Genomic DNA, 23,787 nt, shown 5'->3' with positions numbered 1-23,787 from the left:
CTTGTTTCTGTCATATGTATTTTATTTTTTATTACTTCTATAATTGCAATTATTATTTTGTAATACAATTTCTATTATCTTTTTCTTATTTTATATATTGCTACTGTGATTTTGGATGTATGTCTAAATCTAGCATAGAACTAGGTTAAGCATAGGAAACACAAGGCAGGAAACCCTATAAGGGAGGAGTTATCTTTTTTTCGTACTAATGCGTCTGCCCGAAGTTAACAAATTCCATAGTTAATCCCCTAGTAACCAATACCCTTGTCATCTATTAATGTAAATCAAGCCAAAGGTTGAAAGGAGTTTTAAGCCATGTAAATATTAATAAAATGTTGGACTAGTTTCTAGAATATTTAATTCTTGATTACAATTTTATTTTTTCTTCGTTACTTTTATCATTGCTATTATAGTTTTGAAATTCGGGTATTTATTTATTATTTTTAAGAAGAAGAAAATTGGAAACTACAGATTTAGGGATTAGGGGCCTAGTTCAAGTTTGAGACATCGAATTTTTTGTCGTAACAGCTGGACTTTAAGTATTAGAGGCATCGTGGCTCTTACCCCTAGTTCCAGGCTTTTTGCAGGCCTAATCTATTAGACTCACCAATATATATATATATATATAATATATATATATATATATATATATATATATATATATTATATATATATACTAGCTGTTGGGGTGGCGCTTCGCGCCACCCCAACACCTAGTTGGTGGGGGCGCTTCGCGCCCCCCCCAAGCCCCCCCGCGCGCGTAAGTCGTTACGCGCCATAATAGTTACGCGCCATTGTAGTTGTGTCCCTATGTCCCACCTGTGAATATAGATATATATATATATATATATATATATATATATATATATATATATATATATATATATATATATATATATATATATATATATAATATATATATATATATATATATATATATATATATATATATATATATATATATATATATATATATATATATATATATATATATATATATATATATATATATATATATATATATATATATATATATATATATATATATATATATATATATATATATATATATATATATATATATATATATATATATATATATATATATATATATATATATATATATATATATATATATATATATATATATATATATATATATATATATATATATATATATATATATATATATATATATATATATATATATATATATATATATATATATATATATATATATATATATATATATATATATGGTTTTAACTACGTAAAACTTGCGAATATACAACATTCTTTGCTGTCCCATTGTCTTTGCATATAAATAGATTGTCAGGTTTACCGACTCTTGAACATGCAACATATAATGGTCCATGGGAAAACAATCTGTATTCAGATCTATACCTCATGATTCTAATGATTGCCCTTGAGCTTTGTTGATGGTGATTGCTAATCGACCATTCCCCTGTCCCGGTGTCCCGGTCGTCATTTACATCCCCCTGTTTCCCCCGGTGTCCCCGTTGTAGTTGTGTCCCTGTGTCCCGGTCGTCATTTATATTCCCTGTGTCCCGGTCGTCATTTGTATCCCGGTGTCCCGGTCTGTATATACATTCGTTTTTTAGTTTTGTTTTTCTCCTTTATTTTTTTCCTTTTTTTTCTTTTTTAGCTTATTTAGATTTTTAGATTTTTTAGTTTTTTTATTAGTTTTTAGTTTTTTTTCTTTTTAGTTTTTTTGTCCCGGTCGTCATTTATACTTTAGTTTTTTATTGGTTTTTACCTTTATTTTAGCTTATTTTTCAGTTTTTTTCTTTTTTTTAGTTTTTTTTAGTTTTTAGTTTTTTTAGTTTTTTACCTTTTTTTAGTTTTTTTAGTTTTTTAGTTTTTTAGCTTTTTTATTTTTTTTATTAGTTTTTAGTTTTTTTTTGTAGTTTTTGCCTTTTTTTTAGTTTTTTTAGTTTTTTAGCTTTTTTATTAGTTTTTAGTTTTTTTTGTAGTTTTTGCCTTTTTTTAGTTTTTTTAGTTTTTTAGCTTTTTTATTTTTTTTATTAGTTTTTAGTTTTTTTTGTAGTTTTTGCCTTTTTTTAGTTTTTTCAGTTTTGACGTCACCTGATCCAGTTTTTTCAGGTGACGTCACCTGATCCACGATCCACAGATCCACAGACAACTTATTTTTATATATATAGATAGTTTTTTTTTTTTACTTATGTTCTGGTCGTCATTTATACTCCCTGTGTCCCGGTGCTTTGTTGATTGCTAATCGAACATTCCTTTTGTCCTGGTCGCTTTCTCTTTGAGTTTCGTCATTTATTTTTTTCTTTTTTAGTTCTTTTAGTTTTTACCTTTTTTAGTTTTTTTTAGTTTTTTAGATGAAAATTTTTTTTAGTTTTTTCCTTTTTTTTCTTTTTAGTTTTTTATTGGTTTTTACCTTTATTTTAGCTTATTTTTCAGTTTTTTCCTTTTTTTTAGTTTTTTTTTATTTTTTATTTTTTTTAGTTTTTTACCTTTTTTTAGTTTTTTTAGTTTTTTTAGTTCTTTAGCTTTTTTACTTTTTTTATTAGTTTTTAGTTTTTTTTTGTAGTTTTTGCCTTTTTTTAGTTTTTTCAGTTTTTTTTTTAGTTTTTTATTGGTTTTTACCTTTATTTTAGCTTATTTTTCAGTTTTTTCCTTTTTTTTAGTTTTTTTTAGTTTTTAGTTTTTTTAGTTTTTTACCTTTTTTTAGTTTTTTTAGTTTTTTTAGTTTTTTAGCTTTTTTATTTTTTTTATTAGTTTTTAGTTTTTTTTGTAGTTTTTGCCTTTTTTTAGTTTTTTTTAGTTTTTTAGCTTTTTTATTAGTTTTTAGTTTTTTTTGTAGTTTTTGCCTTTTTTTAGTTTTTTTAGTTTTTTAGCTTTTTTATTTTTTTTATTAGTTTTTAGTTTTTTTTGTAGTTTTTGCCTTTTTTTAGTTTTTTCAGTTTTGACGTCACCTGATCCAGTTTTTTCAGGTGACGTCACCTGATCCATCCACAGACAGACAGACAACTTATTTTTATATATATAGATATATATATATATATATATATATATATATATATATATATATATATATATATATATATATATATATATATATATATATATATATATATATATATAAATAAGTTGTTTGTCTGTTGACTGACGTCATGTTTTTCGAGTGACGAAATTACAGACCGGGACTCAAACGACGACCGGGACACTCAAAGAGAAATTACAGACTGGGACACCTGGACACAAATAACGACCGGGACACAGGGAATATAAATGACGACCGGGACACAGGGACACAACTACAACGGGGACGCCGGGGGGCACAGGGGGGATATATAAATAACGAACGGAACACGGAATGTTCGATTAGCAATCACCATCAACAAAGCTCAAGGGCAATCATTATAATAATGAGGTATAGATCTGAATACGGATTGTTTTTCCCATGGACAATTATATGTTGCATGTTCAAAAGTCGGTAAACCTGACAATCTATTTATATGCACAGACAATGGAACAGCGAAGAATGTTGTATATTCGCAAGTTTTACAAACATATATATATATATATATATATATATATATATATATATATATATATACATATTCATATATTCTATATATATATATATATATATATATATATATATATATATATATATATATATATATATATATATATATATATATATATATATATATATATATATATATATATATATATATATATATATATATATATATATATATATATATATATATTCACGGGTGTGACACAGGGACACAACTAAAATGGCGCGTAACTAATATGGTGCGAAAAAAGCTAAAAAAAAGGAGAAAAAACCTAAAAAGAAAAAAAAACACCGGGACACAGGAAATATAAATGACAACCGAGACACAGGGACACAACTACAACGGGGACGCCGGGGGGCACAGGGGGATATTTAAATGACAACGGGGATTCAGGGAATGTTCGATTAGCAATCACCATCAACAAAGCTCAAGGGCAATCATTAGAATAATGAGGTATAGATCTGAATACGGATTGTTTTTCCCATGGACAATTATACATTGCATGTTCAAGAGTCGGTGAGCCTGACAGTCTATTTATATGCACAGACAATGGGACAGCGAAGAATGTTGTATATTTGCAAGTTTTACGTAGTTAAAAACATATATATATATATATATATATATATATATATATATATATATATATATATATATATATATATATATATATATATATATATATATATATTCACAGGTGTGACTCAGAGACACAACTACAATGGCACGTAACTAATATGGCGCGTAACGACTTACGCGTGTGGGGGGGGCTTGGAGGGGGGCGCGAAGTGCCCCCACCAACTTGGTGTTGGGTGGCGCGAAGCGCCACCCCAACAGCTAGTATATATATATATATATATATATATATATATATATATATATATATATATATATATATATATATATATATATATATATATCCTCCTTAGTAGCTAAGAGGAATTTTGATTTGCTACGCTTTTGAATTCATTTGGTGACAACAATTGTCATTTGGAGTAAGCAAAAAAGAATTAGTTTGGCTTTTTAAGTTCTCGAACATAGGATACAGATTCTTAGCTCTAATTTAAATGTAATTTTTTAGGTGACAATTATAATGAAGAGAGACGATCAGACAACAAAATAGAAGAATTACCAGCAGTTCCTCAATTTAAAGTAGGTGGCATTGCATCATCTAATACATTCCTTTCTGACCTAAGGACTAGACAGGAGAAGCGGGCGTCATTTTTTACCAACAGACAGGTATTCTTCTCTCTTAATCCTACTGTGAGTAGTTTTCTTCACTCTCATATACTAAATTGCCATCGAGTAGAATCGAAGAAATAATGTCACTTAATAATTTTACGCATTACAAGTTAAATACGAGATGAGGAAATAAACGCCTTGTATTTTCCTGGTGCCCTTCCCCTCTCTCTTACTTCTCTCTCTCTATTTTTCTCTCTCTCTCTCTCTCTCTTTATATATATATATATATATATATATATCTATATATATAAAAATAAGTTGTCTGTCTGTGGATGTGTGGATGGATGTGTGGATGGATGTGTCAGGTGACGTCACCTGAAAAAACTGGATCAGGTGACGTCAAAACTGAAAAAACTAAAAAAAGGCAAAAACTACAAAAAAAACTAAAAACTAATAAAAAAAATAAAAAAGCTAAAAAACTAAAAAAACTATAAAGGTAAAAACCAATAAAAAACTAAAAAAAAAACTGAAAAAACTAAAAAAAGGCAAAAACTACAAAAAAAACTAAAAACTAATAAAAAAAGTAAAAAAGCTAAAAAACTAAAAAAACTAAAAAAAGGTAAAAAACTAAAAAAAATAAAAAATAAAAAAAAATAAAAAAAAGGAAAAAACTGAAAAATAAGCTAAAATAAAGGTAAAAACCAATAAAAAACTAAAAAAAAAAAGGAAAAAACTAATAAATGACGACACTCAAAGAGAAAAAAAAGGCAAAAACTACAAAAAAAACTAAAAACTAATAAAAAAAATAAAAAAGCTAAAAAACTAAAAAAACTAAAAAAAGGCAAAAACTACAAAAAAAACTAAAAACTAATAAAAAAGCTAAAAAACTAAAAAAACTAAAAAAAAGGCAAAAACTACAAAAAAACTAAAAACTAATAAAAAAAATAAAAAAGCTAAAAAACTAAAAAAAACTAAAAAAACTAAAAAAAGGTAAAAAACTAAAAAAACTAAAAACTAAAAAAAACTAAAAAAGGTAAAAACTAAAAGAACTAAAAAAGAAAAAAATAAATGACGACACTCAAAGAGAAAGCGACCAGGACAAAAGGAATGTTCGATTAGCAATCAACAAAGCACCGGGACACAGGGAGTATAAATGACGACCCGGGGGAAACAGGGGGATATAAATGACGACCGGGACAAAAAAACTAAAAAGAAAAAAAAACTAAAAACTAATAAAAAAACTAAAAAATCTAAAAATCTAAATAAGCTAAAAAAGAAAAAAAAAGGAAAAAAATAAAGGAGAAAAACAAAACTAAAAAACGAATGTATATACAGACCGGGACACCGGGATACAAATGACGACCGGGACCCGGGACACAGGGAATATAAATGACGACCGGGACACAGGGACACAACTCCGGTACACCGGGATACAAATGACAACCGGGACACAGGGAATATAAATGACGACCGGGACACAGGGACACAACTACAACGGGGACACCGGGGGAAACAGGGGGATATAAATGACGACCGGGACAAAAAAACTAAAAAGAAAAAAAAACTAAAAACTAATAAAAAAACTAAAAAATCTAAAAATCTAAATAAGCTAAAAAAGAAAAAAAAAGGAAAAAAATAAAGGAGAAAAACAAAACTAAAAAACGAATGTATATACAGACCGGGACACCGGGATACAAATGACGACCGGGACCCGGGACACAGGGAATATAAATGACGACCGGGACACAGGGACACAACTACAACGGGGACACCGGGGGAAACAGGGGGATGTAAATGACGACCGGGACACCGGGACAGGGAATGGTCGATTAGCAATCACCATCAACAAAGCTCAAGGGCAATCATTAGAATCATGAGGTATAGATCTGAATACAGATTGTTTTCCCATGGACCATTATATGTTGCATGTTCAAGAGTCGGTAAACCTGACAATCTATTTATATGCAAAGACAATGGGACAGCAAAGAATGTTGTATATTCGCAAGTTTTACGTAGTTAAAACCATATATATATATCTATCTATATTCACAGGTGGGACATAGGGACACAACTACAATGGCGCGTAACTATTATGGCGCGTAACGACTTACGCGCGCGGGGGGGCTTGGGGGGGGGCGCGAAGCGCCCCCACCAACTAGGTGTTGGGGTGGCGCGAAGCGCCACCCCAACAGCTAGTATATATATATATATATATATATATATATATATATATATATATATATATCATGAAAAGAGAAATCACCAATGCAACAGCACAAGCACAGCACAGCACAAAAAAAAGGACAGAAGGAGAAATTAGTGATTAATATAGACCAGCACTTGAATGGGGCCTTAACCCTACTCATCCATACAATCACATAGGTCAAACAGCATAGCAATACACAATCAACCATAAAGAATAATCCATGGACAGGCAGTCATGTCGTCAATAAGTATAAGTTGTCATTTACCAAACAATAGAAAAAATAATAATGACAAATAATTCAGAGGCAACAACCCAACACAAGGGCTCATCAGGAGAATACACTTGCCTCTAGGGTTTCGCCACTTTAAATTCTCTACCCAGCAAAGTGTTGTCGCTACCACAGAGTATCCATGGCATCCCCGTGTCAGGTATCACCCCCAAAATACATGCCTATGAAAAAAAATTCAAATGTAAAACAACCAAGTAACACCAAAACAAGCTTATCCTGTTAATATATCCCTCTTTTTAGCAACAATAGGTAAACTAAATATGATTATTTTACCTTATCACTAATATTAACACAATGCGAAGAAAACAAAAATTGAATGAACTAAACAATTATAGAATTAAAATCCGCTCTATTAGAAACACAATTCAAAATAAATGGCGCTACATCATGATTTGTCAAACCTCCAAAATTAGTTGAAAATTTCTTTAAGTATTTCCCGATAATTCTTTTGATATTTATTTAGAAGTTCGTTATAATGAAAACTAAATTTTTTAAATTGCCAAGTTAATTTATTTGCAGAAAAACCTCTTGATATCAATTTTTGGCTTAAGATTTTACATCTATTTTTAAAATCAATATAATTACTACAAATCCTTGCATAACGAAGTAACTGTGAGAAAAACGCCGAATACGTGATATTTGAGTGTATATTACTTTCAGGGAATGGGAAACTAATCACTTCAAAATCAAAATCATCCGGTTTATTATACATTTTAAAACCTAATTTATTATTATCACAAATATTAATATTTAAATCTTAGAAATGATCTTCATGACCAGCGCCATGACTAGGCTCAAGAGTAAGCTCTTATGGATATATATTTTTAGAAATATCAATAAAATCCTTACAATTTAAGACCAAAATACCATCTAAATATCTTTTATTATTTGACAAAACGTGTTTTAAATTATTTGGATTATTCTTATCCATCATATATTTATATTCTAGTTGACTTAAAAACAAGTCAGCTATAAATGGGCTGGCATTCCCCACCCCCCCATGGGAATTCCCACGATTTGCTTGTACAAATCACCACCAAATCTTATATAAGTATTGTATAAAACAAATTCTAATAACTCAAAAATCATATCCAAGCTGTAACATCTCAAGTTAACTGTGGTATTAAAGCAGTTTGTCCATATGGCTTTTTTATTATAAGTGTCTATTTTTAAGAACCTTTTACTAGATAAGAGGAAAGATTTCTTGATAACAGTTTTTAAATTATCAAACACTAAATTAAGTGATAAATTAGTATACATTGTCGCAAAATCGAAAGACTCAATTCTTTTAGTTGAAACCATTGTTAAAGAATCTATCACCTGCAGTGAATTATTAACACTCCAATATGGATTAAAATTCGAAAACTTTTCAATACCAGAACAATAGGTTTTAAGTTTATTTACAATTTCCTTTAAAATTAAAGAGAGGTCAGTAGCAGCAATGCGGGTGGGACATTTAGCTGCTCCAGCAATAAACCGTGGTTTAGGGGGATTCTGATGAAATTTTACAGTCCAATATAGGAAAGGCAACTTTTTATCATTGTCATTTATTTTAATATTAAAATTTTTAAAAAGTATTTCTTCAGTCTTTTCAATTAAATTCTCATCCTCTAAATTTACCTTTTCGTAAACATTAGTTGTGCATAACTCCCTTTTTAAGATATCACAATACAGCTTCTGACAAATTATGGCAAAATTATTATTAGCTTTATCCACTGGAAAAATTACAAATTCATTCTGTACACTAGCAATTGCTTGTTTAATCTTCGCATTATAAAATAATGATTTAGTGTTACTATTTTTTAAGTTCGAATATATTTTATTTCTTATTCTACTAATAATTAAATTCTTCCGACTTTGAAAACTCTCTTTATTTTTATTCTCTTTCTTACACCACTTATCAATAAATAAATCAAAATCATTTTCCAAGCCATCAAGAACACTCGATGGTTTCAGATGATGAGAAAGACGGAAATTAGCCCCTTTATTCATTATAATTTGAAGATCATCTTGCTTTATTATTGACAAGTCCCCTGTTATAACATGTTTGTAAGTAGGATTTACAAATGGGCCAAGTTGCCTACAATTTCAAACCGGTTTCCAATTTATGTCACTATCTAATCTTTTAAGTATTAAATTATAATTAAAAATAATTTGCCCAATAGTTTTTGAGAATTTATACGTTAAAACTGGACTATCATTATAATTCAAATTACTAGGAAGGGCCTGTTTCACATGCCGCTGATTTAAAATTTCTGGTAAATTAATATCTTCAATCTGCTTACAAGTAAAATTAATAGGTAAATATAATCTGTTATCCTTATTACCAATCTTATCAAACTTTTTCTTTTTTGAAATAAATTTCGTTTTAGTTAGAATGCAAATTGTATCACATATTACTTTAAAATTATATTCAAGAGCTGTATAATTCTTAACAATCCAGAAAAGTTTGATTAAATTCCTCTTGGATAAATTATATAGACATTTTATTACAAAAATCATACCCCTAGATTCAAGTAGCTGGCATAGATCTATAGAAAGCATATGTAAATCTAATTCATTTTTTCTGTTATTTTTCCTATGTCCTCTTATTACATTCTAATAGGTAAATTACATTGGTTGTTTTACAATTAGCATTACCACGTAACTTGCATGCAAAATTTTTATAAAGTCTAGATTATTGTTTAACCTAAGAGAATCACGAGATGAATAATTATTGTTTACCTATTTTGGGGTTCGCTACGCTAAAATAGTGGATAAACGACTCTGGAAAGGATCGAAGTAACTCATCTTTTATTTGAATTTATTGAAAGATTTATTTTGATTATCTTTCTGTCGTGTTTCAAGTGATACTTGAATAGGATTTATATTTAGAGTCTCTACGATTTATTATCTTACTGCAAATACAAACGTGATCTTTACAAATGTGATGTCAATCTAGTCGTCAGCTGTTTTTTGGTTGAAATTGTTCAATCGTTTCCCCTGAAAACAACCAAGCGTAATCGCTTTGTGTATCCCACCTGGTGTATTAAAAGTCATTTAATTTTTTTCTTTTCGAGAACCTTCTCGAAAAAAGGCTTCTTTGATCAAATAAAACTTGTACCATTTTTAACAGTATATATACTAAAACTTTTTATTCTTTTAGACATTTTCTTTTCAGTTGACGATCCAAAATTTTCAATTGTGACTCATAATAGATACTTACCGAATATTCGCCCTCGTAAAGAGGTTTTTTCGTAGGTTGCACAAGCTGAAGTGGCCTCAAATACCAGCCCTAGCGAGGATAGAGAATCTAAAGGCGCTTCCTCGTAGCTTTGTTGATTAACTTGATTAAGGATAGGTTCTTTCAGGACAACACGGAACATGCGACATGTTTTTCTGACCAACAATGGGTATGTGACCAGGAGTATAAGAATCTCTAGGAAAAGGAGAGCAGTTTCCCCTCCGGGTCTGGTTTTGCCCCACATGACCCAATTTTTTCCAAAATTCCCAACCACTCAATTTAGTATTATGCTGCCCTTGTTTAGATTTTGGCTCTTCACATTTTTTTGGAGAATGAGTTTGTTCCTCCAATGTTTTTTTTTATATTTAATTATATGTACCAACGTTAACGATTATCTGTTTGTAAATTTTCGCTTCAAGATTGTTCGATCACACGGGTATTAAATTTAAAGTATTTTGCAATTCTTAGAGATCCTTGAAAGATAGTGTTCTGTAGTACGTTAACATATCAATTTCGGAGAGGAAGTAGTGCATATTAATATTGGAAGAGTGTGAAAGAAGGGTTTTGTTTCGTAGAATCTTATTCTTGTTAAATTTCGTTGAATAATAATTTTTTTAAAGCATTTTATGCTAAATATAACATCAACAACGTCAATGGTTGGGGGCTCTTATAAAAACGACTTAGCCAAAATCTTCTTTAATTATTTTAGTAATTAAATGTAGTAATAACAAAGCAGATGAAAATTTACTAGATGTTTCCCAGAGAAATTGCCTATGGATTTTTCTGGTTACCCGGCTGACTGACCGTATTTCAAACAGTAGATTGTACGAAAAAGTGTGGTTCAGTACCGCTTTCTAGGGCTATAATGAAAGAAAGATTGAGATGGCTAGGCCACGTTCTACGGATGAAGGATGACAGATTACCGAAGATTGTCCTCTTTGCCCAACCGTCTGGGGCTACACGGAAAGCAGGTCGTCCTTGTCTGGGTTGGGAGGATGTCATAAAAAAAGATTTAAAGGAAATAAGAACTTCCTGGGAGGGTGTAAAGAGGGAGGCTTTAAATAGATTAGGCTGGAGGAGGAGCGTGCGTAGCTGTGTTGGCCTCAGGCGGCTTGGTGTCGCAGTGAGTTATTAGTAGTAGTAGTAGTAGTAGTAGTAGTAGTGGTAGTTATACTTATTTTAATGCATGGAGTAGAAGTACGGTGTTTTGCGCCTAATAACAGTGCTGCCGTTTTTATATTTTAGAGTGTGGCAGTTTATTATATTTACTTCTGTCTTTTAAAGAGTATATATTTCAGAATTCCGAAGAAGAGAAACAAGACCTCCCAGAAAAATCCGCGCCGAAGGGCATTGAACAGCTTTCAACTGAGCCTCTTGTTGGGAAAGTAAAAATGAGACTTGGAGCGTTTGCTGAAAGCAAAACAGAAGTTGAACCTCCCTTGCCACCAAAACCTGGAAAGGCGCTCCTCAAGGCTCCCCCTCTGGCACCTAAGCCTCGCCCTTGGTCATTTGCGAGCTCAGACAAATCAAGTAACATGTTTGAACTTATGTTGCTTATTCTTTAAACTGTTGTAAAAAGAACTTCCTTTAATGTCGGTTGGGTGGTCACAATCCCCCCCCCCTTGCCTTCAGGAAACGGTGGAAAAGCGCTTGAAAGGCCACATTTTTTAAATTAAAAAAAAAGTAATTTCGAACCTTAGAAAATGCCTTGCTGAACTCCTCTTTTGTTTTCATGAAATATAGTCTTCTTTTTTTTTCATATTTTTGCCTAGTAAAAGAGACTGTCTCACCAATTTACCAATGCTTTTGTAAGTTGATTCTGTTGTATATCTTTATGCCTAGCAATTCAGAAGCGAGCTTGTATGATTATTTTTGAAACAAAAGCCTAGCGCTCATCTCTTGAAAAAGGCAGATTTTAACATCTCATTTGGCAAACATGAGACTTTTTACACCACCTTTATTCGGGACCGTTTAATCAAAGCTGAAACAACAAGGCACTCGTTCCTCACTCCAATCAAGGGTGATCAATCCTCTTCCTAAGAGAGATAGGCTAAAAGGACCCTATAATCACTGCAAAGTGAGCAGTTATAGGTCAATTTGTTTGCCATCTTTTGTTTCCAATGTGATTCTTTAACTCGATTTTAATTTGTTTTACCTTTTTTTTAATTCCACGGTTTCTCTTACATTTATTCTTATTTTTTTTTATCGTTTTACTCTCTTTTTTTCCCCACTTAGAATAGAGAATACAATTTAATTTAAATGTATCTTTCTCAGCATTGTTACCGAATTTGAATTTCGTGTCATAAATAGCACTAGTGCATACATATCTTAACGAAAAGTTTTGTCATTACTGATGTTCCCGTCAGATGAATATGACCTTCACGTCAAACGTAATCAATTGTACAAAATACGTAAATAGGTGAATCAAATCTTAGCTATAAAAAATGACTAGTTTTCAAGGCTATTATACTATTCAACAAAACTCTTGCGATATATTTCATGTTTAGAAGGGATAGGACACGATTTGGAGACTTCTTGAGACTTTATGCGGGATGGTATGTTGCGGGCAGGAAGGTAGGTTTGGGGATGATCGGACATAGTTGGGGAGAGAAAGAATCCTGGTTCCGAAACGGAGGCACAGGAGATTCCTACTCGTGGCCCAAGTGGTGAGATCGAACCTACCTATTAGATACCTAGTAGAAAAACCTTCCCTTCACCAAGTGCATGTTTTTGGACCTTTTCAATCTTATAAATTTGTTCCGAAGAAAAACCAAAATGCCACACTGGACAAGCATACTCCAGTATCGGCCGAATGAAAGAACAATACATTTGAAGAAGATCCTTAGGGGGACAAGAAAGTTTAATCAGAAGCTTTTATAGGGAAACCGAAGGAGAGGCTTGCTTGAGGATGTTTTGAACATGGCGTCCCACTTCAAGTCAGCAGTAATTGTCATCCCAAGTAATTTAATGCATGTGACCGAGATTCGGGAGGAATGGAATTTATGAAAGAAGGGGGCGATATTAAAAAACTAACTGTCATAACTGACGATTTATTAGCGTTAACTTTTATCTTCGACGATGAAGCTGCCTGTGTGACATCGTCAAGTAATGTCATAATTGAGCTTTTAATATTTCGTCGGCAAATCTCAAGTGCCGACAGGTCGTCCACATACTTCCATCGCTCTGTGGTCAGAGTCATATGTGGTCAGTCATAAGGCTATTAACCATTATAAGGAATAAAATGGGACCCATCACAGTTCCCTGGGTCACCCCACAAAAGATAGGAAGGGGATTGGAATAAACTTTTTTATATTTAAGCACTTGAGAACGATTTGTTCGTTTATGTATTTCATCCATAAACTTCAAGTACAAATAGGTCGCCCACATACTTCCATCGATCAGTGTGGTCAGTCATGAGGCTATTAATCATTATAAGGAATAAAATGGGACCTATCAGTATTTGGGACACACCAAAAAAGATAAGAAGGGGATTGAAATAAAATATTTAAGCATTTGAAAACGATTTGTTAAAAAAGAGGCGACAATTTTAACTAAAAAAAGGGCTCAGTTGAAACTCCGGCAGCAGTTTATTTACAAGGATATTAGGTCAATTAGGTCAACGTTTTCCGGGGATCAATTATAAAAAATTCAACCTAGTACACGATTTTTCAAGGTTTTTAAGAATGGTGTCAAGAAGACTAACAAGGGAATGTGAAGTAGATGTCTCCTCCAGGTTTCCAACTACTGTATGTCAATAAGCTCAACATTCTCTGCCTTTAACCAAGTAGCTTAGAAACCCTCGTACATTTTTGAAAAAAAAAATTTGAGTCAAGGTTATTGTTCGTACTCCAGTAAAACTGCTCAGGCCTCCCATCCACTGGCTAGGAGTAATATATACGAGCTTCCAGCACGACGGAGTAACATCCTGAATTACTAATATCATTAAAAGTACGAACAAGAAGTATTGATAGTTTATCAGGGAGTGCTTTTATTACATCAACTACGATATCAATAGGACATATGCTAGTTTTTTTCAGTTTCTCTATTTTTTTATCATTTTCTTTGCTGAAATTTTCGTGATTTTATCTTTTGGAGTTTCAGGGATTAGAAGGTTTCCTGAGAGAGGGGGGGGGCGCTATCACAATATTAGCGAGATGCTTTTAGTGGCATTGGCTGTCTGTTCAGGCGGTTCATCCAGTAGAAAATCAAGGTTTTTGTACGAACAATCCCCTATTTCTTTCACTTTCTTAAACCATTACTGAAGTCTGCTCTGTTTTAAGCCATTCAGCTTATTCTTACCATAACAAGAAACAGCACGACGTATTTCTTTATTTATTTGTTTACGGAAGGTTAGGGCATACGAGGGCATGCTTTTTTTTCAGGGCGTAAAAGCTTTATTTTCAAATGGATTAGCACTTTTTTTTTATTAACGTAAGGTTTATCTGAGGTACCTTCTTGGTAACCTCTGAAAAACATTTTTGGTAATTTATCATGAAATTTGCTTGAAACAAGCTAAACTCTCAGTTAGCCACCCCAACTCTCAGGCGTATTCCAAGATCCAAAATAAAAAAAACCTTGACTTGTTATTGGCCGGTAAGAAAATTCAGAAAATGAGTAATTTTAAAAATTAGCAGTGGTTTCAAATGTAGCATGAAATGATAGCCACCACCGAGGGGGAGGGTAGTTGGAGCATTGTATAAAAGTTTTTAAGATTGATGCAAATAACATCCAAACTGGTTCCATCTTTTGTAATAGGGAAATTAATAATTTGTCTAAGCTTCTGATCTTTGCACAGATAATTAAGACTAAGTTCGTTTGCGTCTCCTGCTATAAAAATTCCAGCATTTAGGTACTTTGTTGCTACGAAGTCAAGACTTGCATGTTGTTTCAACGAGAACAAGTTTACAACGAAAAAATTACAACGAGATCAAGCATTCTGTCAGGGTGAATAATAAAATGAGCAAATGATTAAATTAGTGTAAGGACGAGGCAGGCATTTGGGCTTAGTAGTATCCGACTGATTTCATCGTAATCACCTAATCTGGCACATGGATAAGGGTAGGAGATAGAAAATACTTTGCTAAAAAATTGCTCCTCCTCCTGTTTTGCCCTGTGGGTGGTCAACCAGGCGCAGCTCTATAAACTCCTGAAAATCAGTCATTTAATGAGATCTGCATTTTGTGCCTGGAGTTCTCTCAATTTTGGCTCAATTTTTTTTAGCTCGTTGAAGCCTGTGATATTAGAATTTCATTGGCTGGGTACCCGACTACCTAGGAAAAAAATTTCGGCAGCATTGTTGTGCTTGATGCGTTTTCATCAAGAAAAAACCGCAGTTGTATTTCCTGGTGTTTTCTGACGATGTTTCATTCAAAACTTTTACATATACTTATTCTTTAAAAATTTCAAGTGAACTTAACGGCCTAAACTATACGCATTCTGGATTTTTGTAAGCAGCTCAAGGCCTCAAATCAGAAATCTCCAAAGATATATCCGGTATACGCTAACAAAAAGCCATGATCACTTGATCAATATTGAGCTCAAGTTCTGGCTCAATTTTGCTGTTGCTTCTAACTCAATTAACTTTTCAAAATTCGGACTTTCAGCATTCATTAGGAGCTATACCGGAAATGATAAATTTTTTTTATCAAATTCTTTAACAACAGATTTCTTCGAAAAAAAACCTTTACTCTGAGATAGCTTTGGCGGGGTGTGAGTATTAAGGTTTGCTGGGAGCGGAGATAACATAAACTAAAAGTAAAAATTATCATTCGGGGTGTTGTAGAAAGTTTTGTTGATAGGCTCAAAGTCGCCATCCTGAATCGAGGGACTGCTAAGTCTGTTTTGAGGTGGGATTTGAAAATGTTCGCTTTTAATAGCTGGTGGTAAATTGAAAAAGCCGCGGGTAAAATTGTCCTCTTTTAAAAAATCTTCCTCGATTAAAGAGGGGAAACTACATCTTATATCTGAATATTCATGGGTAATCTATGAGGCTTTATCTGGTCTATTACACTTAAAAAAAATTATCAATCTTTAGATTATGAGTGTGAGGCTGGGGGAGGCGGGAATGCAGTTTGGAGAAGTAGCTGGAGGGCAGACTGGTAGACTGGTATGGAAGATGGAATGTGGGACTCCGGTGAAAAGAAGAGTGGGCATGCCAAAGGGGTCATTGATGTTTATTTGAAGGGCCGGCTTATTGTGAGTTCCAACTCCGGCCCCGGAACCGACCCAGGGAGCGACCTTCTTTTTTTACCCTCTTTTAATTCCAGGGTTTCTCTGATTTTTAGTCTGATTTTTTTATCATTGACAGTTACTTTATATTTTAGTTTTATCGTTTCATTGCACTCTCTTTATAAGTTTGCTCTACAAGCTTTCTTAATATATGCAGTTTTGTTTTTCTTAATATTTAGCTGTTTTTTTCTTTCGCTTAGATTTAATTTGTTTACTGGCCTTTTAATTTTATTCCTTTTTGAGTTTAATGTTTATTTTAGTTGAGGTTAGGTTTCTTATGTTTTTAAAGTTTACTAGCTGTTGGGGTGGCGCTTCGCGCCACCCCAACACCTAGTTGGTGGGGCGCTTTGCGCCCCCCAAGCCCCCCCCCCCCGTGCGCGTAAGTCGTTACGTGCCATTGTAGTTGTGTCCCTGTGTCCCACCAGTGAATAGAGATAGTTATATATATATATATATATATATATATATATATATATATATATGTTTTTAACTACGTAAAACATGCGAACATACAACATTCTTCGCTGTCCCATTGTCTATGCATATAAATAGATTGTCAGGTTTACTGACTTCCCTGTGTCCCGGTCGTCATTTGTGTCCCGGTGTCCCAGTTTGTAATTTCTCTTTGAGTGTCCTGGTCGTCATTTATATTCCCTGTGTCCCGGTCGTCATTTGTGTCCCGGTGTCCCGGTCTGTAATTTCTATTCGAACAATCCCTGTGTCCTGGTCGTCATTTATATATCCCGCCTGTGCCCCCGGCGTCCCCGTTGTAGTTGTGTCCCTTTGTCCTGGTCGTCATTTATATTCCCTGTGTCCCGATCGTGATTTGTGTCCGGTTGTCCCAGTCTGTAATTTCTCTTTGAGGTTCCCGGTCGTCATTTATATTCCCTGTGTCCCAGTCGTCATATGTGTCCCGGTGTCCCGGTATGTAATTTCATCAGTTGACAAACATGACGTCAGTCGACAAACAACTTCATGAGGCATACAGCTCAATCCTTAAAATGACGTCAGTCGACAAACATGACGTCAGTCGATACACAAACATGACGTCACTCGACACACACACACACACACACACAGACAACTTATTTTTATATATATAGATTTCGTAGTTTTTTTTTTTCGTATTAGTTTTAATTTTGACATTTGTGTATCATTATTCCTTTATCGAATTTCACGTTTTGCAGTTTTTCTTCTTCTTTTTTTTTTTTTTTTACAGCAAATGCTAATTTGGTAATGTTTGCTAATAAGAGCCATTTCGAAAATAAAACTTTACCTATTCTTATAACTGAAGAGCAATTTCATTTGTTTTATTTTATTACTATCTTTTATTCTTTAAAATAAACTTGCTTTCGTGCAAAAATCAGCCCTGTCCGTAACAAAAAACTAAACGATAAAAAAGACGAAAATAGCCAAAACGAAGTAATTTCAAGTCTTTTAATAAAGCTCAATATTGATCAAGTGATCATGGCTTTTTGTTAGCGTATACCGGATATATCTTTGGAGATTTCTGGTTTGAGGCCTTGAGCTGCTTACAAAAATGCAGAATGCGTATAGTTTAGGCCGTTAAGTTCACTTGAAATTTTTTAAGAATAAGTATATTTAAAAGTTTTGAATGAAACATCGTCAGAAAACACCAAGAAATACAACTGCGGTTTTTTTCAAGGTGCAGGGAAAATTTAGAGTGTCAAAGGAGATATCACCTAATTTCCATAATCGATGACGTCATCAGCTATATTTTCTGTTTTTTGACCTAGATAAGATGTTTGAACTTAGAATGTGAAACAACATAAGGTAGAGAGAGAAAAGAAACAAAAAATGATGAACACAATCAGATCTAGCTTCCTAACAGCACATTATTAAAACATACCTTAGTGGTGACACCAGAAACCAACTTTCCTGTACTTGCATTAGAGTTATGTTCAAAGGGGGGGGGGAACAGAGTAATTGGGGCTTCACAGGAAGGAAATAACACCTTTGCAACTCCTTTCCGTTAGTTGCATAAAAAAAGAAGCCACTTGGAATAAATTAAAGTGCACAAATATTGAATCCTAGCCTCGACAGAAGTACGTCCAAAATAAAAATTCCAGAAATAGTCATGCTTCCCGATACAAGCAAACAAAACGTCGCAAAATCGAGGAAGGCATTTACGGCTCTTGGTGTACTTTTTGCTACACTCACAATAGAGTTGTGAATATCCCGATGGAAGCGCTCGAAACAACATCTTGTCCAGAATAGTGCCATCCATAACTCAAACGGCTTGACAGACATGGTGTTACAACCAATGAGTCATTCCAGATTGCAATTTGATGATAAGAACGCTTACAATGTTCCACAAACGCCCCCTTTAAGGGAGTCAACGCTATCTATAGGGTCTAAATGTGCTCGTAAATCACTGAGGGAAAACTGATTAGGATCCTTTCCATAAATACTGATTATCAGCTTTTTTGCAACATCTTGGAAGGAAAACATACTGGCTACCGTGAAGGTTTCTTTTCTCAACTTCTGTATTGCACACTGAATCTCCATGTACAGACCGCTCTTCTTGGCGGACGATAAGAATGTTCGTTTTCCTTTGGAGGAAAAGGAACTTGTTGTGTTACACCCTAGAATGCAGTGAATGAACGCCAGGGAATTCAAAATTTGGTTCTTCGTTCTCTGGAACAAAAGATCAATGGGGATATGTCATTTGGAAATTTCACGAGGTTTTGAGGCACAGCATTCTCCCCAGGAAGAATGCTATGGAGACGAGGGCATTGCTCCACTAGTATCACAATTACATCTGTGTCATTAGCACAAAGAGTCACCCTATCTAAGCCGTTTCTGAAGTAAAAGGTAACGTGCAGGTGGTAACACGCAAGGTGTCGGCAGTACTTAAGCTGCTTATATAGTCAAATCCATTTGCTTCCCATGTTTCATAAATTGTTTTCATCAAATCTACTTTGTTCTTTGTATTTGCTACAATCTCTGTCTAGATTCTAATTTTTGAGCTCGTCGAGAAGGAGTAGACTACCGAGCAGCGGCCACGTAACTGGTGACACCCACTTCAGTCCTTCAGGGATATACTGCCACTATTTGGATCAGATTGACCAAACAGTCCGTCATATCTGTCGCTCAAAATATGAATTTCACTTGCTGTTTCATGTATCACTTTAAACACAGCTTTAAGCAACCTCTTGGCATAGATTTCGACGGTTTCATGTTCAGCTGGTGGCTTTTGCGAACCAGTGACATGAAGTCGATAACAAAATCTTTATCGCCATACAGGCAACGTTCCTCTTCGAAGTTCGGTTTTCAGGCCTTTCACACAAGTCACTGGCGTCTCCAGAAAGTCTCACACGGTAGATTTAACACTGCTTCCAAGTGCCAACCTGGAATCTCTGAGCTAAAAAATTGAAGCAGCATATGAAACGAGTTCAAAACTTAGAATTTTTTTAAGCTGTTTCAGTCGACCGTCAGTGCTGGAATCTATCCCGCACATGGTTCTCTTCACTACCATAAGCTCTGAAAAAATGCGCTTTGTCCAATACTTACCAGAAAAACTTTCAATATAGAACTTGCAAAATACTTAGTATTGAACAGAGTATAACTTTTTCACGTAATGTCGATCAGTTGAAGAACTAGTAAATTATTAATACTTGCAAGTGCAAATTAAGGCAAGGTAAATGTGAAAAGTAGAGTGGAGAGATACTCCCCCTCTACATTTGAAGTCCCTCATTGAAATCCCTCATGGAAAAATATTCTACCAGACAATATGCTCAAAAAGGTCCCCAGAATAAAAATATACCCAGTCTCTTTTTTTTCTTTTTTTTTTTTAGACACGCCTTTTTTGCCATTGGCGCAAGGAATTCTGAATGCATCCCCAGACAATTGCTTTCAGCGCTTATTTCTGCCTTAAATTCCATATTCAAACCTTCTTTAGCTCGTTGAAGCCTGGTAACTATTTTCAAGCGATCTTTCTTAATTGTCAGTCCTTGAGTTAAGGTTTTTTTTTTTTTCAAGAACTGTTTTTTTTTTCATACAACAGATGCAATTTTACACGACTCGATTGATTGGCTTCGCTATTAAAATAATAACTCGGATATAACTATTATTTTAGAAGTCAGTTTTGGCAAACTTGTGAACAATATAACGACACTGACACGCCTCAAGGTCAGATTTGAACTCTTCACAATTCTGAAGTAATTTCCAAAAAAGATTATTATTTTCTAAGTCGGTTGCGACAAAATTTGTTTTCGATGTAACGGCACTGACACGCCTAAATGTCGCCATTAGCCTCTTAAGTTAAAAGTGCTAGAATTATTTACAGATAAAATTAATGGATATAAGATAAACAGTACTTCTTCTTTCTTCGTCTTTCGATATGCTTAGTGTTTGGCATGGGGAAAAAACGTTGCAGCATAAACTCATGGTTGATATCTTGCTTGTTAACGTCTGCAACGCCCTTAATAATTATAAATCATCAATCTTTATCGTTATTATTAGTTATTATCGGATGTATTAGTGATTATTAATTGTCCGTAACGCTTAATAATTCCGAACCCTCTTTTAAAATGGGAAATAATTTTTAAATTTCTAATACTAAAAGAAAGTGCCTACCTTTAGTAGTGATTTACTGACTTTTATATATATACTAGCTGTTGGGGTAGCGCTTCGCGCCACCCCAACACCTACTTGGTGGGGGTGCTTCGACCCCCCCAAGCCCCCCCCCGCGCGTGTAAGTCGTTACGCGCCATATTAGTTACGCGCCATTGTAGTTGTGTCCCTGTGTCCCACCTGTGCAAATAGATATATATATATATATATATATATATATATATATATATATATATATATATATATATATATATATATATATATATATATATATATATATATATATATATATATATATATATATATATATGTTTTTAACTACGTAAAGCTTGCGAATATACAGCATTCTTCGCTGTCCCATTGTCTTTGCATATAAATAGATTGTCAGGTTTACCGACTTTTGAACATGCAATATATAATTATCCATGGGAAAAACAATCCGTATTCAGATCTATACCTCATTATTCTAATTGCCCTTGAGCTATGTTGATAGTGATTGCTAATTGAACATTCCCTGTGTCCCCATCGTCATTTTTATATCCCCCTGTGCCCCCCGGCGTCCCCGTTGTAGTTGTGTCCCTGAGTCCCGGTCGTCATTTATATTCCCCGTGTCCCGGTCGTCATTTGTGTCTCGGTGTTTTTTTCTTTTTAGTTTTTTACCTTTTTTATTTTTTTCCTTTTTTTTAAGTTTTTTTATTTTTAGGTTTTTTCTTTTTTTAGCTTTTTTTTCGCCATATTAGTCACGTGCCATTGTAGTTGTGTCCCTGTGTCCCACCTGTGAATATAGATATATATATATATATATATATATATATATAGTATATATATATATATATATATATATATATATATATATATATATATATATATATATATATATATATATATATATATATATATATATATATATATGTTTTTAACTAAGTAAAACTTGAGAATATACAACATTCTTCGCTGTCACATTGTCTGTGCATATAAATAGATTGTCAGGTTTACTGACTCTTGAACATGCAACGCGTGAAACCATGCCCTCCCAATTACTTGCTTCAGACCCCAAAAAGTGACACAACGCTGTGAAAAAAGTGGCCGGCCAAGCTTTTGACAGCAGTGTAAAGATCAGCAATGATGGTGGGTCCTTAATCAGTGCAGAAGAAATGAGTGAATTCTTCACCAAGATCTGTACTACCTATCCAACTATTACGGCTCATGAAAAGTCCACTATACTTGAAAAATATGAGCCTGAGAACAACATAATAGTTAGTGAGTTTGATGTTTACACGGAATTACGGAAGATCAAACCGAATACATCTTCATACCCTGGTGAATTACCTGCCAAACTGCTACGTGAATATGCAGCCTTCATAGCATTACCACTGTCCAGCATCATTAACGAGTGTTTTGCTTCTGGCTATTTCCCGTCACAGTGGAAAAGGGCCTATATTAGAATTATTCCAAAAAAGCGCGCCCCTAGTGCATGCGATGATCTCCGCCCGATCTCACTTACACCTTGTTTGGCGAAAGTAACTGAGGCCTTTATACTCAAGTTTCTTCTGAAACAAATTCATGGGCGCATTGATAAATTCCAGTACGGTGGACTCCCCAAGTGTAGTACTACAATCTACCTAGTACGGATGTTTGACTGCGTCCTCCAATGGCTTGAAAAAGGTAGCTGTTTCGTCGACATTTGCGCAGTGGATTTTCGAAAGGCCTTTGACCTAATCCGCCACCGGACTGCAGGCATGAATCTCCAGGAAATGGGGGCCAAACGACGCACCCTTGGCCTTGTACTTGACTTCTTAACTGGCCGAAAACAAAAAGTCTTTGTACTTCACGAAAACGATTCGGATTCATCATGGTCAGATACTTCTTGCGGGGCCCCACAAGGCACAAAATTAGCTGGAATAATTTTCCTGGCTGTAATTAATTCCCTGCTTAACCATCACGACGACCGTTACAAGTTTGTAGATGATCTGTCCATAGTGCTCGCTTACCTGGTCGAAACCACAATCATAACAAAGCAGTTTTCAGACCAGTTATTTGATCAGCTAAAGACCGAATGCTCAAGTCATGATCTTACCATTAACGTAGCCAAGTCGAAGATAATTCGTTTCAACCCTCTGAAGCGGAATATAGATATGCCTCTAGTTCCTTTTCTGATTGTGAACGAAATAAAAATCTTAGGAGTAACTTTCACTAGTGACTGTAGTTTCAGTGCTCATATTAATTTAACCGTCCACAAGGCTAATGCAAGCCTTCAGACACTTACCAAAATGAGGCGTTTTGGGTGTGATACTGAAAGTCTTCTCCATGCCTACATGTGTTATGTTCGCCCGTTGCTCGAGTACGCGTGCCCGGTGTGGGGTCCATCTGCTATCCGCACAGCGTACCTATTACGCGACATAGAGTGCGTCCAGAAAAGAGCAACAAGGATTATACTCCGAAACCGTGGCATACCCTATGATCAAGCCCTCGCTAAATTAAATTTATC

The 23,787-nt window shown here is 34.0% G+C and overlaps 1 protein-coding gene across 1 annotated transcript in view; it reads left to right on the top strand.

The window, feature by feature from the left end:
- LOC136035061 (F-actin-uncapping protein LRRC16A-like) overlaps positions 1-23,787 on the top strand; it is a gene marked incomplete in the record, with an annotated part of 202,446 nt that overhangs the window by 169,885 nt on the left and 8,774 nt on the right. Inside the window, 2 exon segments of the mRNA XM_065716658.1 lie at positions 4,657-4,814; positions 11,774-12,005. Of these exon segments, the coding sequence (XP_065572730.1) occupies positions 4,657-4,814; positions 11,774-12,005 (390 nt within the window).

The sequence above is a fragment of the Artemia franciscana genome, chromosome 13, assembly GCF_032884065.1.
Source record: "Artemia franciscana chromosome 13, ASM3288406v1, whole genome shotgun sequence".
NCBI lineage: Eukaryota > Metazoa > Arthropoda > Branchiopoda > Anostraca > Artemiidae > Artemia > Artemia franciscana.
Note: the sequence above shows the minus strand (reverse complement) of the source record. Positions and strands in the feature narration are given on the sequence as shown.